This window comes from Diabrotica virgifera, chromosome 4 (assembly GCF_917563875.1).
Source record: "Diabrotica virgifera virgifera chromosome 4, PGI_DIABVI_V3a".
Classification (NCBI taxonomy): Eukaryota; Metazoa; Arthropoda; class Insecta; order Coleoptera; family Chrysomelidae; genus Diabrotica; species Diabrotica virgifera.
In genome coordinates this window covers 62504945-62524205 of record NC_065446.1, presented here as the reverse complement: position 1 = coordinate 62524205, position 19261 = coordinate 62504945, and the positions used below count along the sequence as shown (strand labels likewise).

General features: G+C 31.2%; 1 protein-coding gene across 1 annotated transcript in view; it reads right to left on the bottom strand.

Annotated features, from left to right (window-relative positions):
* LOC114338059 (neuroligin-1-like) overlaps positions 1–19261 on the bottom strand; it is a 472731-nt gene that overhangs the window by 451680 nt on the left and 1790 nt on the right. The window contains exon 2 of the mRNA XM_050649228.1: positions 18449–18670. Within this exon, the coding sequence (XP_050505185.1) occupies positions 18449–18670 (222 nt within the window). The remainder of the gene's footprint in view (positions 1–18448; positions 18671–19261) is intronic.

The window sequence follows — 19261 nt, the reverse complement described above, 5'->3', positions numbered from 1 at the left end:
TGGTATAGCCTTATTCTTCAGCAATATCGCTGTAATAATATTTTTTTTAAAAAGGTAAGTGTTATTTTATACCGGGTGTAACAATGATAGTGTGTTTTTTCCTCAAAGTTCTGAACACCCTGTGGAATATTCTAGCATATATAAAATACTGAAATTAAAACTCGACTGTAGCATTAGGCTTTCTTAACATTCTGCTTTTTGATTCATTCGCTTATGTTTGATAATAAAAAAGTTAGGTATTTTAACAACTAGCAACATTCTTCATCAATACAGGGTGTTTCTAAATAAGTGCGACAAACTTTAAGGGGTAATTCTGCATGAAAAAATAATGACCGTTAGGTTTATAATCATATGTTCGCATATGCTTCGTTTCAGAAATACGGGATGTTCAATTTTTTAGTACAATCTGACGATTTATGTATTGTTCTAAAACCGCATGAGATATACAAATGAAATTGGGTAGGTTTTAAGAGGTAATTATTGCGCATTTTTGGCATACAGTTAAGAATTTTATCTTCACCATTGGCGTGAATACGGGTAATATGACCCGTATGCACGCCAATGGTGAATATAAAATTCTCAATTGTATGTCAAATATGGGCAATAACTACCTCTTAAAACCCACCAAATTTCATTTGCATATCTCAACCAGTTTTAGAGCAATAAATAAATCGTCAGTTTGTAAAAAAAAATCAACATCCCGTATATCGAAAACGAAGCATTTGCGGACATATGTTTGTTTATAAATGAAACGGTCATTATTTCTCATGCAGAATTTCCCCTTAAAGTTTGTCGCACTTATTTTGAAACACCCTGTATTGATGAAGAACGTTGCTAGTTGTTAAACTACCTAACTTTTTTATTGTCCAACTTAAGCGAATGAATCAAAAAGTAAAATGTTAAGAAAGTCTAATGCTACAGTTGAGTTTTAATTTCAATATTTTATATACGCTAGAATATTCCACAGGGTGTTCCGAACTTTGAGAAAAAAACACACTATCATTGTTACACCCGGTATAAAATAACACTTACCTGTATAGCAATAATATTATTACAGCGATATTGCTGAAGAATATGGCTATAACATATTAAAAAAATCACTTAAATCGGCCAACAAGTTTAGGAAATACGAGACTTCAAAATGACCAAATTTTTAGGTTGGCCGATTTCTACGCACGTAAGTTTATTATAATAGATATTATATTATAATATAATATTCGATGCGCTTTAACAAGGCGAGAACAAATATAGTCCATTCTTTCACAGTTTTTGCTCTAAATTTTAAAGAACCGCTTGGATTGACATGAAATTTGGCATACGCATAGCTTATATGTCAAAGAAAAAAAGTGATATTGTGCCGACGTGTGCTTTTGCCCTGGGGGTGACTTTCACCCCCTCTTGGGGGTGAAAAAATATATGTCCAAAACAACTCCGGAAATGGGTAAACTGACTAATTTTAAGTAACTTTTGTTCTATAGAGCTTTTTCGCCAAGTCAATACTTTTCGAGTTATTTGCGAGTGAATATGTTCATTTTTCAACAAAATAACCACATTTTTAGATGGTTTTTCGCAAATAACTCAAAAAGTAAGTATTTTGTCGAAAAAACCGTTCTTAGCAAAAATATAGCCTATAAAAAAGTAAAAAAAAAATGGTGTACGCGTTAGGTCTCTGGATCTCGTAGAAGCAGAGTTATAGCCAATGAAATATAGATTCATATTCACCAAATTTCAAATAGAATAATTCGACGTGAAATATCCAAAAAATTAAGCACTTTTTGGGGAAAACTCATTTTAACTTTTTTAAAGTGTTTAAAAAAAGCTTTATTTCTGTTTTTACGAAAAGTTCCTAGCATTAAATTTAAGCAAGTTACGCTCAAAATAAAGTTGGTCCCTTTTGTTTTTGCAAAAAAAAATCGGGAAGACCACCCCCTAATTAGCAACTTAAATGAAATTAATCGTTGCCGCTCCATAAATTATTTTACTTATGTTGTGTTGATCTGTAAGTTTCATCGATTCAAAGTGTTTATTTTTGAAAAAATTTGGTTTCAAAATAAAATTTTTAAAAATTTAAATTTTGAAAAATATGTTTTTTTTCAAAATAACTTAAAAATTGTTAGAGATACCAAAAGTCTCGAAATACAAAAAAAGTTAGATTTGCTTTTCTGAATATCATGTATTTTTTTGTTTTTCTGTTAGACAAAAATTGATCAAGATTTGGTGTTTCTAAATTTGCATACATTCGTGATCAGTGACTCGTTCAACCTCTTTTAACTACAGCTGTTTCAATAATAAGGACTTTGAACCGATGAAACTTACAGATCATATAAACAATATATACACGAGTCAAGAAACTTGTGAAGTCGTTACGATTAAGTTCATTTAAGATACTAATTAGGGGGTGATTTTCTCGATTTTTTTACCAAAACCAAAAGGGACTAAATTTATTTTGAGCGTAACTTGTTTAATTTTGATGCTAGAAATTTTTTTTATAAAACAAAAATGAAGCTTTTTTTACACACTTTAAATAAGTTTAAATGAGTTTTCCCCGAAATGTGCTTCATTTGTGGTTATTTCACGTTAAAATATTCCACTTGGAATTTGACGAATATGAACCTTTATTTCATTAGCTATAACTCTGCTTCTACTAAATAAAAAAACGTAATATATTCACTATTTTTTTAAATTTTTTATAGGCTATATTTTTGCTAAGAATGCTTTATCGACAAAATACTTACAATTTGAGTTATTTGCGAAAAACCGTCTAAAAGCGTGGTTATTTTGTTGAAAAAATGAACATATTCACTGCGAAATAACTCGAAAAGTATTGACTTAGTGAAAAAACTCTATAGAACAAAAGTTACTTTAAATTAGCCAGTTTACCCATTTCCTGACTTTGTTTGGACGAATATTTTTTAACCCCCAAGAGGGGGTGAAAACCACCCCCAGGGCAAAAGCACGTATCGGCACAATATCACTTTTTTTCTTTGACTTGTTAGTTGTGTGTATGCCAAATTTCATGTCAATCCAAGCAGTTCTTTAAAATTTAAAGGTTTTGCAATATTTTACCGTTAATGAATGGACTAATAGGATATATTGAAAATGGGGCGTCGAGTGAGGGCTTATAACCCACAGATGGCATTACAAGTAAGGAATTTAACCTCAAATTTCCGGTTTTAGAATTACAATTAGAGGTACTGTTTTGAAGTCGCCGAAATAGTACAAGCAAAACATTATTCGACACTTCTTAGCAAGACGAAAACCAATTTATATAGTATTACCATAATTTATTAGGGCCAAATCCGGACAGGGTAGTCCAAGGGGTTGTAGAAAATGTAAAATGTGAATTTGACTTTGTTGTTATGCAACTAATATCGAAAATCTCTGCCAGTTTAAAATACATATCCACCTATGTTTTAACATACTTTAGACCTAAGGTGCTGCGCAGAATGAAATTTCCCACCATTGGGCCTAGTATTTTCCATTTTTTAAGTAAAGAAAAAAATCCGGACATTTCTCATATCCGGACGCCAAACCGGACATGTCTTTCTAATCCGGACTCTTCGGACGAAATCCGGACGTATGGTAACCCTAGATATATACCTTATAGTCCAGGGTAATAAGGATTTTCTCGGGACACTCAAAGATCCAGGTAGCTGAATATTTTTTTTAGTTATTGTAGACCTATAGGAAGAAAACCTACCTGTTTCCTGCTTAGAGTTCGCGTCCGTTTTTTAATTATTAACAATTAAGTGCAAAAATCGCGATTTTTTTGATTTTTTGCACTTCATTCAAAAACTAAACAGTTGACATAAAATTAGAAAATTCAGTTTTTTAGAACATTGAAAAACCTTCAAAATGCCAATTTTTGAAAGTTAGAAAGTTAATTTGTTGCTACACAAACTGCAAAATAAATGAAAATCGTTATTTGTTAATAACTTTTACTAAAACAACCTTAGAACTTTAATATTTCATCCAAAGTTGGACATTGTGGTATTTAATAAACCAGCAAAATTTGAGACCGATCCATTAATTAGTTTAAGAGTAATTCTATTTTGTTTATCCCAGAGACTTTTATTTTGTAATAAGATAAGACAGAAAATAATGAAGATAGTGCAATTCTGAGTATGCCAAATAAAAGTAGAAGAGTGATAGCATCAAAATGTACTAAAAAACGATAAAAAGATTATCTAATATAGTCAAAAATCCTAATACCAAATTTGTGAAATTTTGTAGTTTATAAACATTTAGAATAACTTTAAAAATGTTGTCCGTAGAAACAATATTTTTATATATTCGAAAAGATAGTATTTTAACACGAATTTCCGAATAAAAAAAATTAGCCTGGGCTCATTTGGGACAAAGTTAGCCATATGTTTTTTTAATGCACAGCTAATTTGTTTATAATAATTAATAATTAATAATTAATAAGTAATGAAGCTTGAAATAGGACAAAACCTCGCAATTTTTACAGAATGGATCGATTTGCTTGAACATTTGAAAATAAGTAGTGGATAGTCCAAGGATCAAAATCTATATGATGCCAAAAGGCGCTTTTACCATGGGGGTGGTTGGCACCCCCTGTTGGGGGTGGAAATTTTTTATTATATTTTGACCGCAAAAGTTGGTAAAAAGTTCATTCTAAGCAAAAAATGTTCTATACATTTTTTTGATAAAATTAATAGTTTTCGATTTATGCGCTATCGAAAGTGTTAGTATTATATCGAAAAATCAATGTTTTTAATCATTTTTCTGCTAATAACTCCAAAAGTTTTCGTTTTATCAAAACAACCTTACTTAACAAAAATGTACCATTTGAAAAAATAAACAAAATCGTGTTTTTTAATTTTCTTTAAGACCAACAGTAATCAAGATATACTTTATTATATGTTAGCTCTCCTTTGTCAAATGTTAAATATTGTAGTTTAAAAGTCAAAAGACGGGAAAATATGCATTTTTCGAGAATAACCTGTTAAAACTAATTTAAAGAATTTAAAAATATCTATCTCTAGAAATAAAAAGAATTCTCTAGCTCAAAAATTAAGTGACTTATAATGAAAAGAATGTCAGTCCCTATTTTTTCAGCGCAAAAGTGGTCGGAAGCAACCCTCTAATTACCACCCTAATTAAAACAAGTCATTGACCTTATTTGGTCTTATTTATTTATGTATTATTAATAGGGTCGAGAAGTTTGACCGACTTAGAATGATTCGTTTTTAAAAAAATGAAGTTAACAGCGATTAACGAATTTTTGTAGTTTGGAAAAAATGGCATTTTCTTCTGAATAGAAAGATTAGCATCAGAGATGTGAAAAAATGTTTAAATATTAAATTGTAGCTAATTTAATTCCCAAGAATTTGGTATGAAAAAAATTTTTCTACGATAAAAATTAAGTGAGCTATTGACAATTAAAACTTGTAATAGCATGCAAAATCCACCTTTACCAACCCTTTCAAAGTCACCTCTTTTTGTGACTAAAAATTTAAGTACGATTTAATATTAATAGGCTTGTAGATCTGGTAAAAACCTACAAAATCATTTTATACCAAACTTTCTAAGATACAAAATAAAAAAGTTTCGGTTAAAAATCAACATATTTTTTTGAGAAAAACAAAAGGAGAAATTTAATTGTAAGCATAATAATGTAAGTTAGCGGTGTTTTTAGTCGTTGGCCTTATTCATTCTTCTTTATTTGTGTATTATTAATAGATACTAGAAGTTTGACTGGCTTAAAATGATTAGTTTTTAAAAAGCTGAAGTTAAAATCGAATAAAGAATTTTTGTAGTTTTGTAAAAAATGCCATTTTCTTCAGAATAGAAAGATTAGCATCAAAGATAAGAAAAAATGTTTAAATATGAAATTGTAGGTTATTTAATTCTTAAGAACTTGGTGTGAAAAATTATTTTCTGCGACAAAAATTGAGTGAATAGTAAATGAGTATACTATAGAAGAACATTGATTTTTTCCATATAAAACTAACATTTTTGATAGCGAGTAAATCGAAAACTATTAGTTTTATGAAAAAAATGTATACAACATTTTTTGCTTAGAATTAATGTTTTTATCAACTTTTGCTGTCAAAATATAATAAAAAATTTCCACTCCCGAGATGGGGTGGCAATCACCCCCATAATAAAAGCGCCTTTCGGCATCATATAGATTTTGATCCTTGGAACATCCACTACTTACTCTCAAATTTTCAAGCAAATCGATCCATTCTGTAAAAATTGAGGGGTGAAAAGCTTCGGTTCCTGGACATAAGGAATCTCATTAATGCCATTTTAAAGAATGGGATTTGTATTATTACTTAAAAAATTTGCACAAACATTATATCATCACAGCACCCTCTACGATTTTTCGAAAATGTAGTGCAAACGATTACTAGGGGGAATCTACAAATCCAGCGAGTTAAAATACCGAAAAAGCAATTTCAATCGAATATAATTTGCTGTATCTCCGGATCAACTCAATGGATTTTGATCTTTCTTTTTTAATTGGTATGCAATTTTTACGTACATTACAAATATACAATTTGTTGATAAATTTATTAATTAATAAATAGTCTAATTTGTTTAAACAATTCTTGAAAAAATATATTTCTTACAAAAATCTATTTTTTTAATCATAGTATCATTAATGATCACAGAAAAAGTTAAAATACACTTTAATAAATAAATGATTTTCATTAGATAATTATTTGTTGAACATAATTTATTTATTAAAGTATACCTTAACTTTTTCTATGATTAATAGGGATAGCATGATTAAAATCATGGGTTCTTGGGAAATATTATTTTTTCAAAAATTGTTTAAACAAATTCGACTCTTTATTACTTAATAAATGTCTAGACAAATTGCATATTTGTAATGTACAGAAAAATTACATACATATTAAAAAAAGAACGATCAAAATATGTTAAGTAGATCCCGAGATATAGAAAATAATAGTAGTTTTAAGTTGCTTTTTATAGTTTTTAAACTCGTGCATTTGTCGGCTCCCAGCTCCCCCTTCACTTACCACGACTAGTCACCAATTAAACTGCATTTTTAAAAATTCGTGTAAAATACCAGCTTTTCTAATATGTAAAATGACTTTTTCTACAGACAATATTTTTAAAGTTATGCTAAATATTTTTAAACTACAAAATTTCACAAATTTGACATTAAGATTTTTGACTATATTAGATAATCTTTTTATAGTGTTTTAGTACATTTTGATAGTATCAGTTTTCTACTTTCATTTGGCATACTCAGAATTGCCCTATCTTCATTATTTTCTGTCTTATGTTATTGCAAAATAAAGGCCTCTAGGATAAACAATTAGAATAACTCTTAAACTAATTAATGGATCGGTCTCAAATTTTGAGGGTTTCTTAAGTACCTCAGTACCCAACTTTGGGTGAAACACTAAAGTTCTAAGGTAGTTTTGGTAAAAGTTATTAACAAATAACCATTTTCACTTATTTTGCAGTTTGGGTAGCAACAAATCAACTTTTTAACTTTCAAAAATCGGCATTTCGAAGGTTTGTTAATGTTCTAAAAAATTAAATTTTGTAATTTTATCTCAAATATTTATCTTTTGAATGGGGTGCAAACAATCGAAAAAATTGCGATTTTTGCACTAAATTGTTAATAATTAAAAAACGGACGTGAACTCTAGGCAGAAAACAGGTAGGTTTTCCTCCTATAGGTATACAATAACTAAAACAGTAGTCAGCTACCTGGATCTTTGAGTGTCCCGAACATGGTCTATTTCTAGCTTATTACCCTGGTCTATTAGGTTTCATGCTTCTCTATGCATCCACCTGTCTGTATGCGTATATAACTCCTACGTTATTAGAAATGATAGCATGACAAATATGAGGCATCCAGTGAGATATTATAATTCAAGGATGGTACTAAAGGTGAGAAATGTAACCTGGGACTTCCGGTTCCACAGTTGCAATAGGAAGTACTAGTACTAAAAAGGTGTAACCGTAAGTGCCACATTATGATCACAGAAATAGAACATGTGATATATCAATCATCTTTTGTTGAAAAGTCGAGCTGGAAATTTTATTTCCGGTTTTGATATAATTTCCCGTTAAGAATTTATGACCGGAAGTTTGGCAAAGTGACTCAAACTGTGTGAAATCGTATCTTAATCGACTCAAAGTTACAAAAAGAGTTCAAGTATAGACTTCCCATTTGATGTCCCATGTGCTAAAGTTGCTACTGAAAGTCATCCATAACCGAATATATCATAATCTGGACATAGACATTAATGATATGCAATTTGGGTTTCGCAATGGCATGGGAACTCGTGAAGCCCTTTTTTCACTTAGCACGCTTATACAAAGGTGCCTGGATGTCAATCAAGATATATATGCGTGTTTTATTGACTATCATAAAGCATTCGACAAAATACGACATGAACAATTAATGCATGTCCTGGAATCAAAGAAGCTGGACTACAATGACCTCAGGATTATATCGAATTTATACTATAAGCAAATGAGCTAAAGTACGTGTTAACGACCAGCTGTCAGAGCAAATTGAAATTAGACGGGGAGTAAGACAGTGATGCGTGTTGTCGCCAATTCGTTTTAATGCCTACTCGGAAGAGATCTTGAAAAAAGCTCTTGAGGGTCAAACAGCTGGAATAAAGGTAAATGGAGTTCCCACTAACAACATTAAATATGCGGATGACACAGTCATCTTAGTTGAAAATATTGGGGAACTTCAGAGGCTGGTAACCAGAATAGCAGAGTTTGGACAAGAATACGGGCTAACAATGAACGTCAAGAAGACAAAGTTTATTAGAATATCGAAAACTCAAAGAAATATCGAAAATCTCTTCATAAACGGATCCAATATCGAACGAGTCGACCAATATGCATACCTTGGAACAATCATCAACTCCACAGGAGATTACTTACAGGAAATCAAAATCAGAATAGACAAGGGTAGAGCCAATTTTAACAAAATGAGAAAAGTGCTCTGCACGCACAAGAGATTTGAAGTTGAAGATAAGAGTTAGGATGGCTAGGTGCTACGTTTTCTCGAATTTGTTTTGTAGAATGGAAGCTTGGACCTTGAATGCTGCATCAATGAAAAAACTAGAATCATTCGAGCTGTGGGTGTACAGAAGAATTCTGAAAATATCGTGGACAGAACACGCCACAAACAAAGAGGTACTGAGAAAGATGAATAAAGAAATGGAAATCCTAAATACCATCAAAACAAGAAAATTGGAATATCTCGGACATATTACACGTGGAGAGAGATACAACTTGTCCCAATTGATTATGCAGGGAACGATTTAAGGAAAAAAAAAGCATAGGGAGACGCAGAATATCGTGGCTGCGCAACCTGAGAGAGTGGTACGGATGTACATCAAATGAACTTTTCAGAGCAGCCGTCTCTAAAACACGAATAGCTATGATGATTGCCGACCTCCGCCGCGGAGATAACACTTAAAGAAGAAGATCGACTTCCGATTCTAATTCCGATCACGCTAAACGCTAAATATAAAAACGCTTGTTTTTATTTCTCTTCTTCTTAAAGTGCCCTCTCCTTAATGGAGGTTGGCTACTACAATAAGTACAAGCTCTTCTTTATAATTGAGCAGTTCTTATTAGCTATTTAAAATTTAGCCCTGTTCATTGTCGGATGTTTCTTACACTCAACGAAAAAGTTACGTAATATCAATAAAAATGTTAATTCAGACAACAAACGCAATACTTAAAATTTGTCCAATTCTTGGATTTATTGGAACAACAACGCGATGTTCATCAATTCATTATTTTCGTTAGTTGAGCCAATGTATTACGTTTATTGAATGGATGAACATTCATTATGTATACCATAATATCACTTTATTTTCATTACGAACTCTGTTCATTGAGTCAACGAACACTATTCATTGAAACAACAACGTCGTTAATTGACCGACGAAGACTATTCGTTGTGTCAATAACAGTGTTATTTCTCATAACGTATTTCGTTTATTTCTACAATTATTTCCGTTTATTCTTACAAGCAATTCAATTCATGCTTACAATCAGTCTCGTTCATTCCTACTATGAACGTATTTTATATTAATAATTACTGAATGCATTAGCCCAATGTACAAAATTGATTAATAATAATTTTTTAAATCCCCCTTTTTTGTCCTAAACCTAATGGACTTTACACTGTGTGATTTCTCATAATATGAGAAATCATATTATGATTTCACTTATACAGTGCGCTGGAATAAGTGTTACACTCCCCCCCCCCTTATTAACTTATTTATTTTTAGCACATTAGCAAAACGCTCGGAAAGGTCGATTTTTAAAATAATCAAAGTATATTATAACATCAATGTTTCGAACTTTACACGATCCCTCTTCAGGTGACAGGCATAACTTTGATTTTTTTAAAAGGGAAAGTACATCATGTGATAGCTCATTTAAAAGCGTTTGTAATGGTGATTCCAAAAATGTATATCACTTTAATCCTTTTTGAGAGCGCAGGTGCAAAATTTCGATCGAATTTTTTTTAAACGCATTCATTTTTTTGGAATCCTGAGAAAACTAATAAGTATTTTTGAAAAATTTATACGCAGAATAAAATATTATATTATTACCGGGGGCTGAAAGTCCCTTAGAATAAACAAAAGGTTTCTTTGGATGGTATATTTGAAATTAAAAATCATACTAAATTTTCTCTTTTTCACCCCTGTGACTTATTAAAATAATCATTATAGAAGTTCTCAGGGACTTCAGATCCTCGATAATACTGTAATATTTTATTGTGTGTTTAGATTTTCAAAAATATTAATTAGTTTTCTCAGGATTCGAAAAAAATTTAAAAATAATTCGACCGAAATTTCACGATAATAGACACACGAAAACTTCCTCTACTACGGACTACACTTGGAAACGTTTCAAATGGTCAAGCAAAACATTTATTGTCTCAACAACTACGTTTATTGTCACCACCAACGCATTGATTGTGGTTATTAAACGCAGTAGTAGATTGATTAATGCATTCGTTGTCACAACAATCAGTTTACATCTACACAATAATCATATATTACTCTATATTAACAACATTTGTACATTGTTTTAATGAAATCTGTACGTTGTCACGATAAACCAAGGTAATTGCTTGTCATCAAGTAAATCAAGAAAATGAGTTGCTGCCAGAATTAACATTATTTATTAATTATACGAAACTAAGTTATTGGCTGAATAAATTGAGTGTTATTGATTAATGTACCCCAGTTATTTTCACAATTATTATTCAATCATTGTGACAATAACCAAATACATTCGTCAAAGTCTAACAGTTCGTTGAAACAAAAAATTAAATAAAATAAAATTTTTATTTTTAATTCAGTTGCAATGCGAAGGCAAAACAATCTTACTTTTCAATTTCCAGTATGGAGAACAAGCCCACGTTCTTTCCGATGAGGCTCCAATAAGAGCCGAAAATCGCGATTCAAGGGACTAGACTGCGCTCCGTATTCTAATAATTGAAAAGTAAGATTGTTTTGCCTTCGCATTGCAACTGAATTAAAAATAAAATTTTTATTTTATTTTTATATTGGTCTTTACTCCTTCGAGTAACTAGGTCCATTTTCTGTTGGAATTTACCAGCTGAACAGACGGGGTCGTGAATTGTAAGTTTTTTGTGACCAATAAGTTTTCGGTTTAAAAATCTTTTAGTAATATTTTAATATTTTCTAAATATTATTAATAATGCTATTAGGCTCGAAAACTTCATATTTTAAAAAATTTAATTGTTGTTACAACGAAATACTATTCAATAATCACTGTTAATCATTATTACGAACTAAATTTTTTTAAGTGTAGCCACGATAGTCTTTTTCTTCCTAGTCCTCTTTCTCTCGATCTATCCTTTCACTATTAGTTGAGCATATTGGTACTTATTATTTCTCAGTATGTGGGCTAGGTATGATGTTTTTCTAATTTTCACTGTATTGAAAACTTCTCTTTCCTTGCCTTTTATGTGCAGCACTTCCTCGTTTGAGGTATGCTATGTTCATGAAATTTTGAGGATTCTTCGGTAGATTTCTCATTTTAAAGGCCTTAAATTTACTTACAGTTGTTGATGTTTTAAGGGTCCATGTCTCAACTACATAGAGAAAAGTCAAGCAGACCTAGCAGCTTGATAAGCGTAGTCAAATTTGGAGTTTTATGCGAGGATCACAAAGCAATTTCTTGATTTTAAAGATTGTCTGGTCTGTTTTATTCTAGATCTTATTTCTAGATGAAATCGTATCTTGGGTGTTATCGATTTAACATCCCAAGTACTTAAATCTCTTGACCTGTTCTAAAATGTGCCCGTTTATTGTGCTAGGTTGAGGTACGTTTTAGTATTTTTGGATTTACATCACTTTGGTTTTTTATTGTTTGTTTTTATACCAAATTACACACAGGTCGAGTTAATCCCGGAAAAGTATATAAATATTAGAAGTCTGCAAATTAATTTTCATGGTACTGAATACAGCTATTTATTTATTCGTAGAACCAGGAGGTGATATTTAGTGTCATTCGGTAGATTTTAAAAAAATATTAAACACGTGTCTTTCAGTTTTTCGATCTGATGTTTAATTCATGAAATATTCCACCGTCCCCCTTCTCTTACCACAGAAATTTATACATGCTATTTAAAAACACTGTGTTCAATAATTTTGATTTAATTATTTTTCGAAAAGAGGTATTGTTAGTCCGTATCTGTAATTTTATATCATCACACGAATAAAATATTTATTGCGATACGCTCCAAGTTTCGAATATATCGCCCCATAAAATTGTGTCCTCGAAAAGATAGTCTTTGGTGCACTATTTCTTTTCAGGGCAATCAAAAACAGACAATATCATAAATTTTCGCCTAAGCAGACACACAACGAACCGTAAAATACGTATACAAAGTATCTTTGGTTAAGGAATTATTTCAGGGGAAAATCTCTTATGGAGTAGCTGTAATGAAGAATAACTATTGGAGGTAAAAAAGGAGATTACTCAATTTAACCCATATTAACAGACTTTGATTTCGACTGAAGTGTACTACTCTTGTCCTAAAACCTGTTAGTAACTGAACTGGGGTATTAATATAATACCTTCGATGTTTGGTTGATTTAGCTACGATAATGAATCAATAAGACAAAACTGACACTAAATAGAGGAAATTAATTTAAAAATGTGCAAATTTTTTTTCTATTGGAGAACCGTCTCCTGCCGTCTTTACTAATAAATTTGTTGTCATTCGGCTTATGTGGTCGTTCCATTTTACTCTTCTGTTTCTTATTCAGTTATTAGTTATCTTCACCTTGCATCTTCGTATATTTCCGTCGTGCTTCTAGCTCTGTCCCATTGTGTCATACCATCGATTTATCGAAAGGTTTTCATCTCTGATCTTTCTAGCATTCTTTTTGTACTCTCTGTGTCAGGTCGTGTTTCTGTCACATATGTCATTATTGGTCTGATAACTGTTTTGTAAATTTTCCCTTTCATTTCTTCTCCAAAAACTATTAAAATTAATCCAAAAAATAATAGAAGAAAACAGAATACCACAAGAATAGATATCAAGCAGCCTAATCTCTCTCTCTCTCTCTCTCTCTCTCTCTCTCTCTCTCTCTCTCTCTCTCTCTCTCTCTCTCTCTCTCTCTCTTGTCGTTTCCCCATTACTGAGGATCGTGAGTCCTTCCAATATTCCTAACAATGTTTCTCCATTGGTCGCTATCTTCAGCTGCTCTAAGAGCTTTAAAGAATGAGTTTCCAGTTGAGTTCTCTATTTGTCGGACCATCTAGTTGGTGATCGTCCTCTTGATCTTCTCCCCGGAAGATTTCCAGAAACAATTAATCTCTCAATCCTAATACCTCCCTTCAAAAAAAGGAGAAAAATTGGACCCGGAGAATTACATAGGAATTTATTAAACACAATAGTAAAATTAATGACCAAAGTGATAACAAACAAACTGAATAAAATTATAAAATTAGCAGATGAACAAGGTTTTAGGTCGGGAATATCATGCACCGACGCTATATTTATAATGAGGCAGGTTCAAGAAAAATCCTTAGAATACAACAAACTGGCATACTTATGTTTCGTGGACTTTAAGAAGGCATTTAACAGGATCAAATTAAAGGACGTTATCAAATTAAAGAGAGGTTCCTCTACGAATACTTAAAACCATCGAAAATATCTACCAGAACAACAGAATAAAAGTAAAAGTAAATGAATAACTAACTGACCCAATTGAAGCAGGCAATGGGATAAGACTATGCACGGGCCGAATGTTTTTTAATTTATAAAAAAAGTTATTTTTTAATTATTAATTAATTATAGGCAAGATAAAATTATATCAGATACTCCTTGTTTATAATTTTTAACATACTAAATTATATATCTAATAATTTTTATCCATTAAACAGACCTTACATCGGATCCTCTAATAACTGTAGTCAGGACAAAGTCAATAGTATTATTGAACATAGGAACTATACTCTTTTTGTTTCGATGTAACATATCTCGTTTCAAAATATTTAAGATATGGGCTATTCCTCGAATATACGACTGTCTTGGATTATCGCGACAACGCATATTTTAGTGTGCAACATAAGAAGTGCGAAAGTAAATGGCTCTAATAATTGTTCCAATAAACAACAATGTATTTTGCAATTTACTTTCGTTCTTCATAATTTGCACAGTAAAATATTCGTTGTCGAGATAATCCACAACAGACGTATGTTCGTGGAATAGGGTAGACCAGGGCGCATCTGTAAAAATATTAGTACATTTGGACATTAAGAGGTGACTCATATTTGTTTGCAGAAGTTGCTTGAAAATGACTCATATAATATTATTTGAGTTATCCTTCCATTCAAAAAAGTCCGGAACATTGTTTAACTAATCAAAATGTCAGAAAATGAAGGAAAAATTCAATTTTTTTCTTCGTTTTTGATTATAACTTTAAAAGTATTAATTTCCGAGAAATGCACTGACATAAAAGTTACGAAATTAAATGTTCTACAATATAGGATTAGTTAAATATTTTAAAAATTGTCACCCTTGTTGCTAAATAGCAATAATTGCGAAAAACATAAAAAACAAGTATTCGCGTTTTACATTTTTCAACCATTTATGCTACACTTAGGACCTTCATGTTTTACCCAGAACATAATTATGACATAATAAAACAATACTGTGAATTTCATTAAGATCGGTTAAAAAGATTTTGCAAAATAAATTTTGCAATCCAGCTTTCGCAAAAAAACTAATTTTTTCAAAATGTTGCAGGACTGACAATAAAGCAAACAGCAAGTTGAATTTTTTCTTACATATAGAACCATAATGTACCTTTCATTTGCAATTTGCAAAATCAAAATCGGTTAGCCACTACGGCGTCAGGAATTTTTTTAAATAATAATTAATTTTTGGTGCTACGTGCAGGACAGCGGATAGTTTGCTCTGATTGGACATTCCAATGACCTTTGATAATGATTAATAGATTTTAATTTTTAGTACATTTCGATATAAATAAATTTGTTTATTGCAAAATAAAAACACATACTGTGTTTTTTGAAATAACACTTTTTTTGGCAAAAACTTTCTTTGTTCATATATTTTAACTTATGGAATAAAAGTTTATTATTTTTAAACATATGCAATTGTTTAAACAATATTTCACAAACAATAATCAAATTAATTTGATTTTTGTGGAAATAAAATATTAAAATACAACAAAACATCGAGTAAGAAAATAATGTATTAGATAAAGATTGGAAGAAATTTTGGTGGAAATCAACTTGTGTGAATCGAATACTGCTGTCCTGCGCGTAGCACCAAAAATTAATGTTTTGTTTAAAAAAATTCCTGGCGCCATGGCAGTTAACCGATTTTAATTTTGCAAATTGCAAATGAACGGTACAATATTCTTCTATATGTAAAAAATGTCTACTTGCTATTTACTTTATTTTCATTCCTGCAACATTTTGAAAAATTGAATTTTTTTTGCGAAAGATGGATTGCAAAAAATATTTTGAACATATCTTAATCAAATTTACAGTATTGTTTGACTATCTATATCATAAAGCTTTTTTTGTGTAAAATATGAAGGTCCTAAGTGTAGAATAAATGGGCGAAAAACGTAAATTGCGACTACTTGTTTTTTTTTTATGTTTATTTTTCGCAACTATTGCTATTTTGCAACAAGGGTGACAATTCTATCCAATTCTATGTTGTAGGAAATTTAATTACGAAACTTTTATGTTAGTTCAACTTTTCTCGGAAGTGAATACTTTGAAAGTTATAATCGAAAAACCAATAAAAAAATCGATTTTTCCTTTATTTTTTGATATATTGATTATTTAAACAATGTTCCGGATCTTTCTAAGTGGGAGAATAACTAAATTATTGAAGTTATACTTCTTTACGCGCGATATGAGGGTGAATTTTTATATGTTAAAACCTACGATCCCGGCGCATGCGCATTATAACTTTGTTCTGATTGGACGTTCCAATGACATGTCAAAAATTATCCAATATGGCAGCTGTAGCGCAGCTGTGGTTTGGACGGTTGACGGTTTGGTTATGTATGGTTGTTGCGTTTTAAAATTTGTGGGAAGAGAAACAACAAAGGTTAGTTAACCCGCCATTACACGCGCTATGAAGGAATCCCTCACCATATTTGTTTATAAGCAATGAAATTGTGTAAACTAATACGATAACCTTAAGCACCCAGGAATGCCTTTAGCATGGTTCATGAGAGGGTATGAAAAAGTTATAGAATATTTCAGGCGGTCAGTGTGCTGTGTGATAGTTGAAAGAAGAGACATCCCTCTTCAAGTGAGGGAATTCCTCACTGCGCGTGCAGTCACGGTGAAATCACGTTTCTGTTATCTCAAAGAAACTTTTAGGTTTTTATTTAAAATTTAGGTAGGTTTAATTAAAATATTATTGTTTGGATTAGGTTAGGAACAGTGGCACACCGAGGGGGGTTTGGGGGTTAAAATCCCACCCAGAGCATATAGAAATATATATAAAAGAAGGTAGGAAAGTGTAACTTGTCTTTCACAAATAATACAAAAAACTTTCGGTGCCCAAGCAAACCCCCTCCCCCCAGAGGAAAATTCTACGTGCGCCACTGGTTAAGAACCCATTTTTAAATTACCTATTCTAATTGGGAAATAAGCCACAATTTAACTTGAAAAATTGATTTTATTGACGTTTCGAATTCCACCTCGGACGTCGTTATCAAAATACAAAATATTAATAGTTAATTACATAAATGCCACAAAGAAATAGCTTCAGAACAGTTGTTAATTTTAATTTGTATTTTTAGTAAAATGAATTCGCGTAAAGAACGTTAATTTTTTCAGTGGCTTGCTGAAATTGAAAATTAAGAAAACTTGCTTTTGATCTATATTATTTTTACTTTTGTTTTGTTGAATTAATAAAAAAAATGGTTTACGAGACTTTCTATAATATGTGAGTACAATCCATTTTATATTTATACATGTTGACATTCATTCTTTCTCGAAATAAGTCGAATTTATGTAGGTGAGGGCGACGCTCCTACGCGTGCAACCACGTCACAATAGAAGACGCGTGTAACGGCGGGTTAATAGTTATACTGCCTTTTTAAATAGTTTTCATATTATATTTTTGAAGTTATACTTCAAAATGTTTTAATTTATATATGTATCAGTCCAGAAAAGGTGTGGAAAGAATATATTAGTATTTTTAAATATATTTTTCTACAAACGTGTTAAAAATGCAATTTTTAGGACTCCATAGGAGCGCTAAAAATGCTACTTTAAGGCACTAGTGCTTTAAAATTTTTAAGGCACTGTAGTTAAAAGTGAATTGTCAAATTGTGAAACGTCCAAATATTTATATTTCATTTATTAACATTAGTATTAATAATACAACTTGCGCCATTTGAAAAAGGTGGTTTAAAAGGTTTTTTATTATAATTTTGTGTCTTTGGATTTGTCTTCCTTGGGCGTAAAATAATAAAATATCTATTTTTATATTTCACTTGGCACCGTGATGTATAATTACGTATATCTGAAAGGTAACTAGCATGCGGCTTGATGGCCTTGTTGGTAGAGCATTGAACCAGAGATAAAAAAATCGCGAGATTGCGGGTTCAAATCCCGGACGATTCATATATTTTTTTAATATTTGGCATTGTTAAGCTTTGGTTCATTTTTGGTAATTATTGTTAATTTTTTTATTGTAACTGTTAAGTAGGTATATTTATTTCGCTGAAATTATATTATAATAGAAGTATAGCTTCTTACGTGCGTACAAAGTACACACACATTCTTTTTTATTTTATGAGTTAATTCCAAGCAATTTCTGCAAAACATATGAGTCACCTCTCAACGTCCATCTCAAAACAGATGCGTCCTGGACTAATATGGTGTTAGACAATATTCATATAGCACGTACCTTTTGAGGAGGGTGAGACGAAGAGCAAATTAACGAGAGCTGCACCGGTATCGTGGCCCACGAGAGTTATCCTGCTGGGGTCACCCCCGAATGCCCCTATGTTCAACTTAATCCAGTGCAGAGCTGCTGCGATGTCCTTGATCCCCAAGTTGTCCCCGGAAGCGTCCCAACTTTTGTCCGCTGGCTGAGCGGGATTCGTAAAAGGACGTGTACGAAGAAATCCTGGAATAGAGATGGAAGGTTAAATATTTTATTATTGGCATACACATGCGTTTATTTTTTGTAAGGTCGTGTAATTTTATTGAGAAACAGGGGTATATGATGAACCTTCTCTCTTTAAAATTCTAAATAAATCCTTCAGATTTAACTTTTATTCATTTTTTCATAAATTAAAACTAAGTGTAAAAGACGATATACATAAATATTTTAAATATTTCAATAACTTATTAAAATACATTTTGAATAATTAAGTGTTAGTACAGTGCGTCCATAAAGTAACGCATAAATTCATTATTTCGTAAACCGACGACTTTAAGGAAAAATCCCGACACAGGTCGATTTTTATTTTTAATTTCCTATTTTTTGGCATTTATATCATACTACTGACGCCATCCATCTGGACGTGGTGACGTAATCGATGATTTGTTTAAACGAGAATATGGGTCATGTGATAGCTCATTTGAAAGAGTATTCAATTCTATATTCCATAATATAAACATTAACATAATTATTTGTACAAAGAGTTAAAAAAAAATTTTTAATTAAAATAATTGAGAAAAAAAGAAGAATGTATGTAATTTATCTAATTCAAAA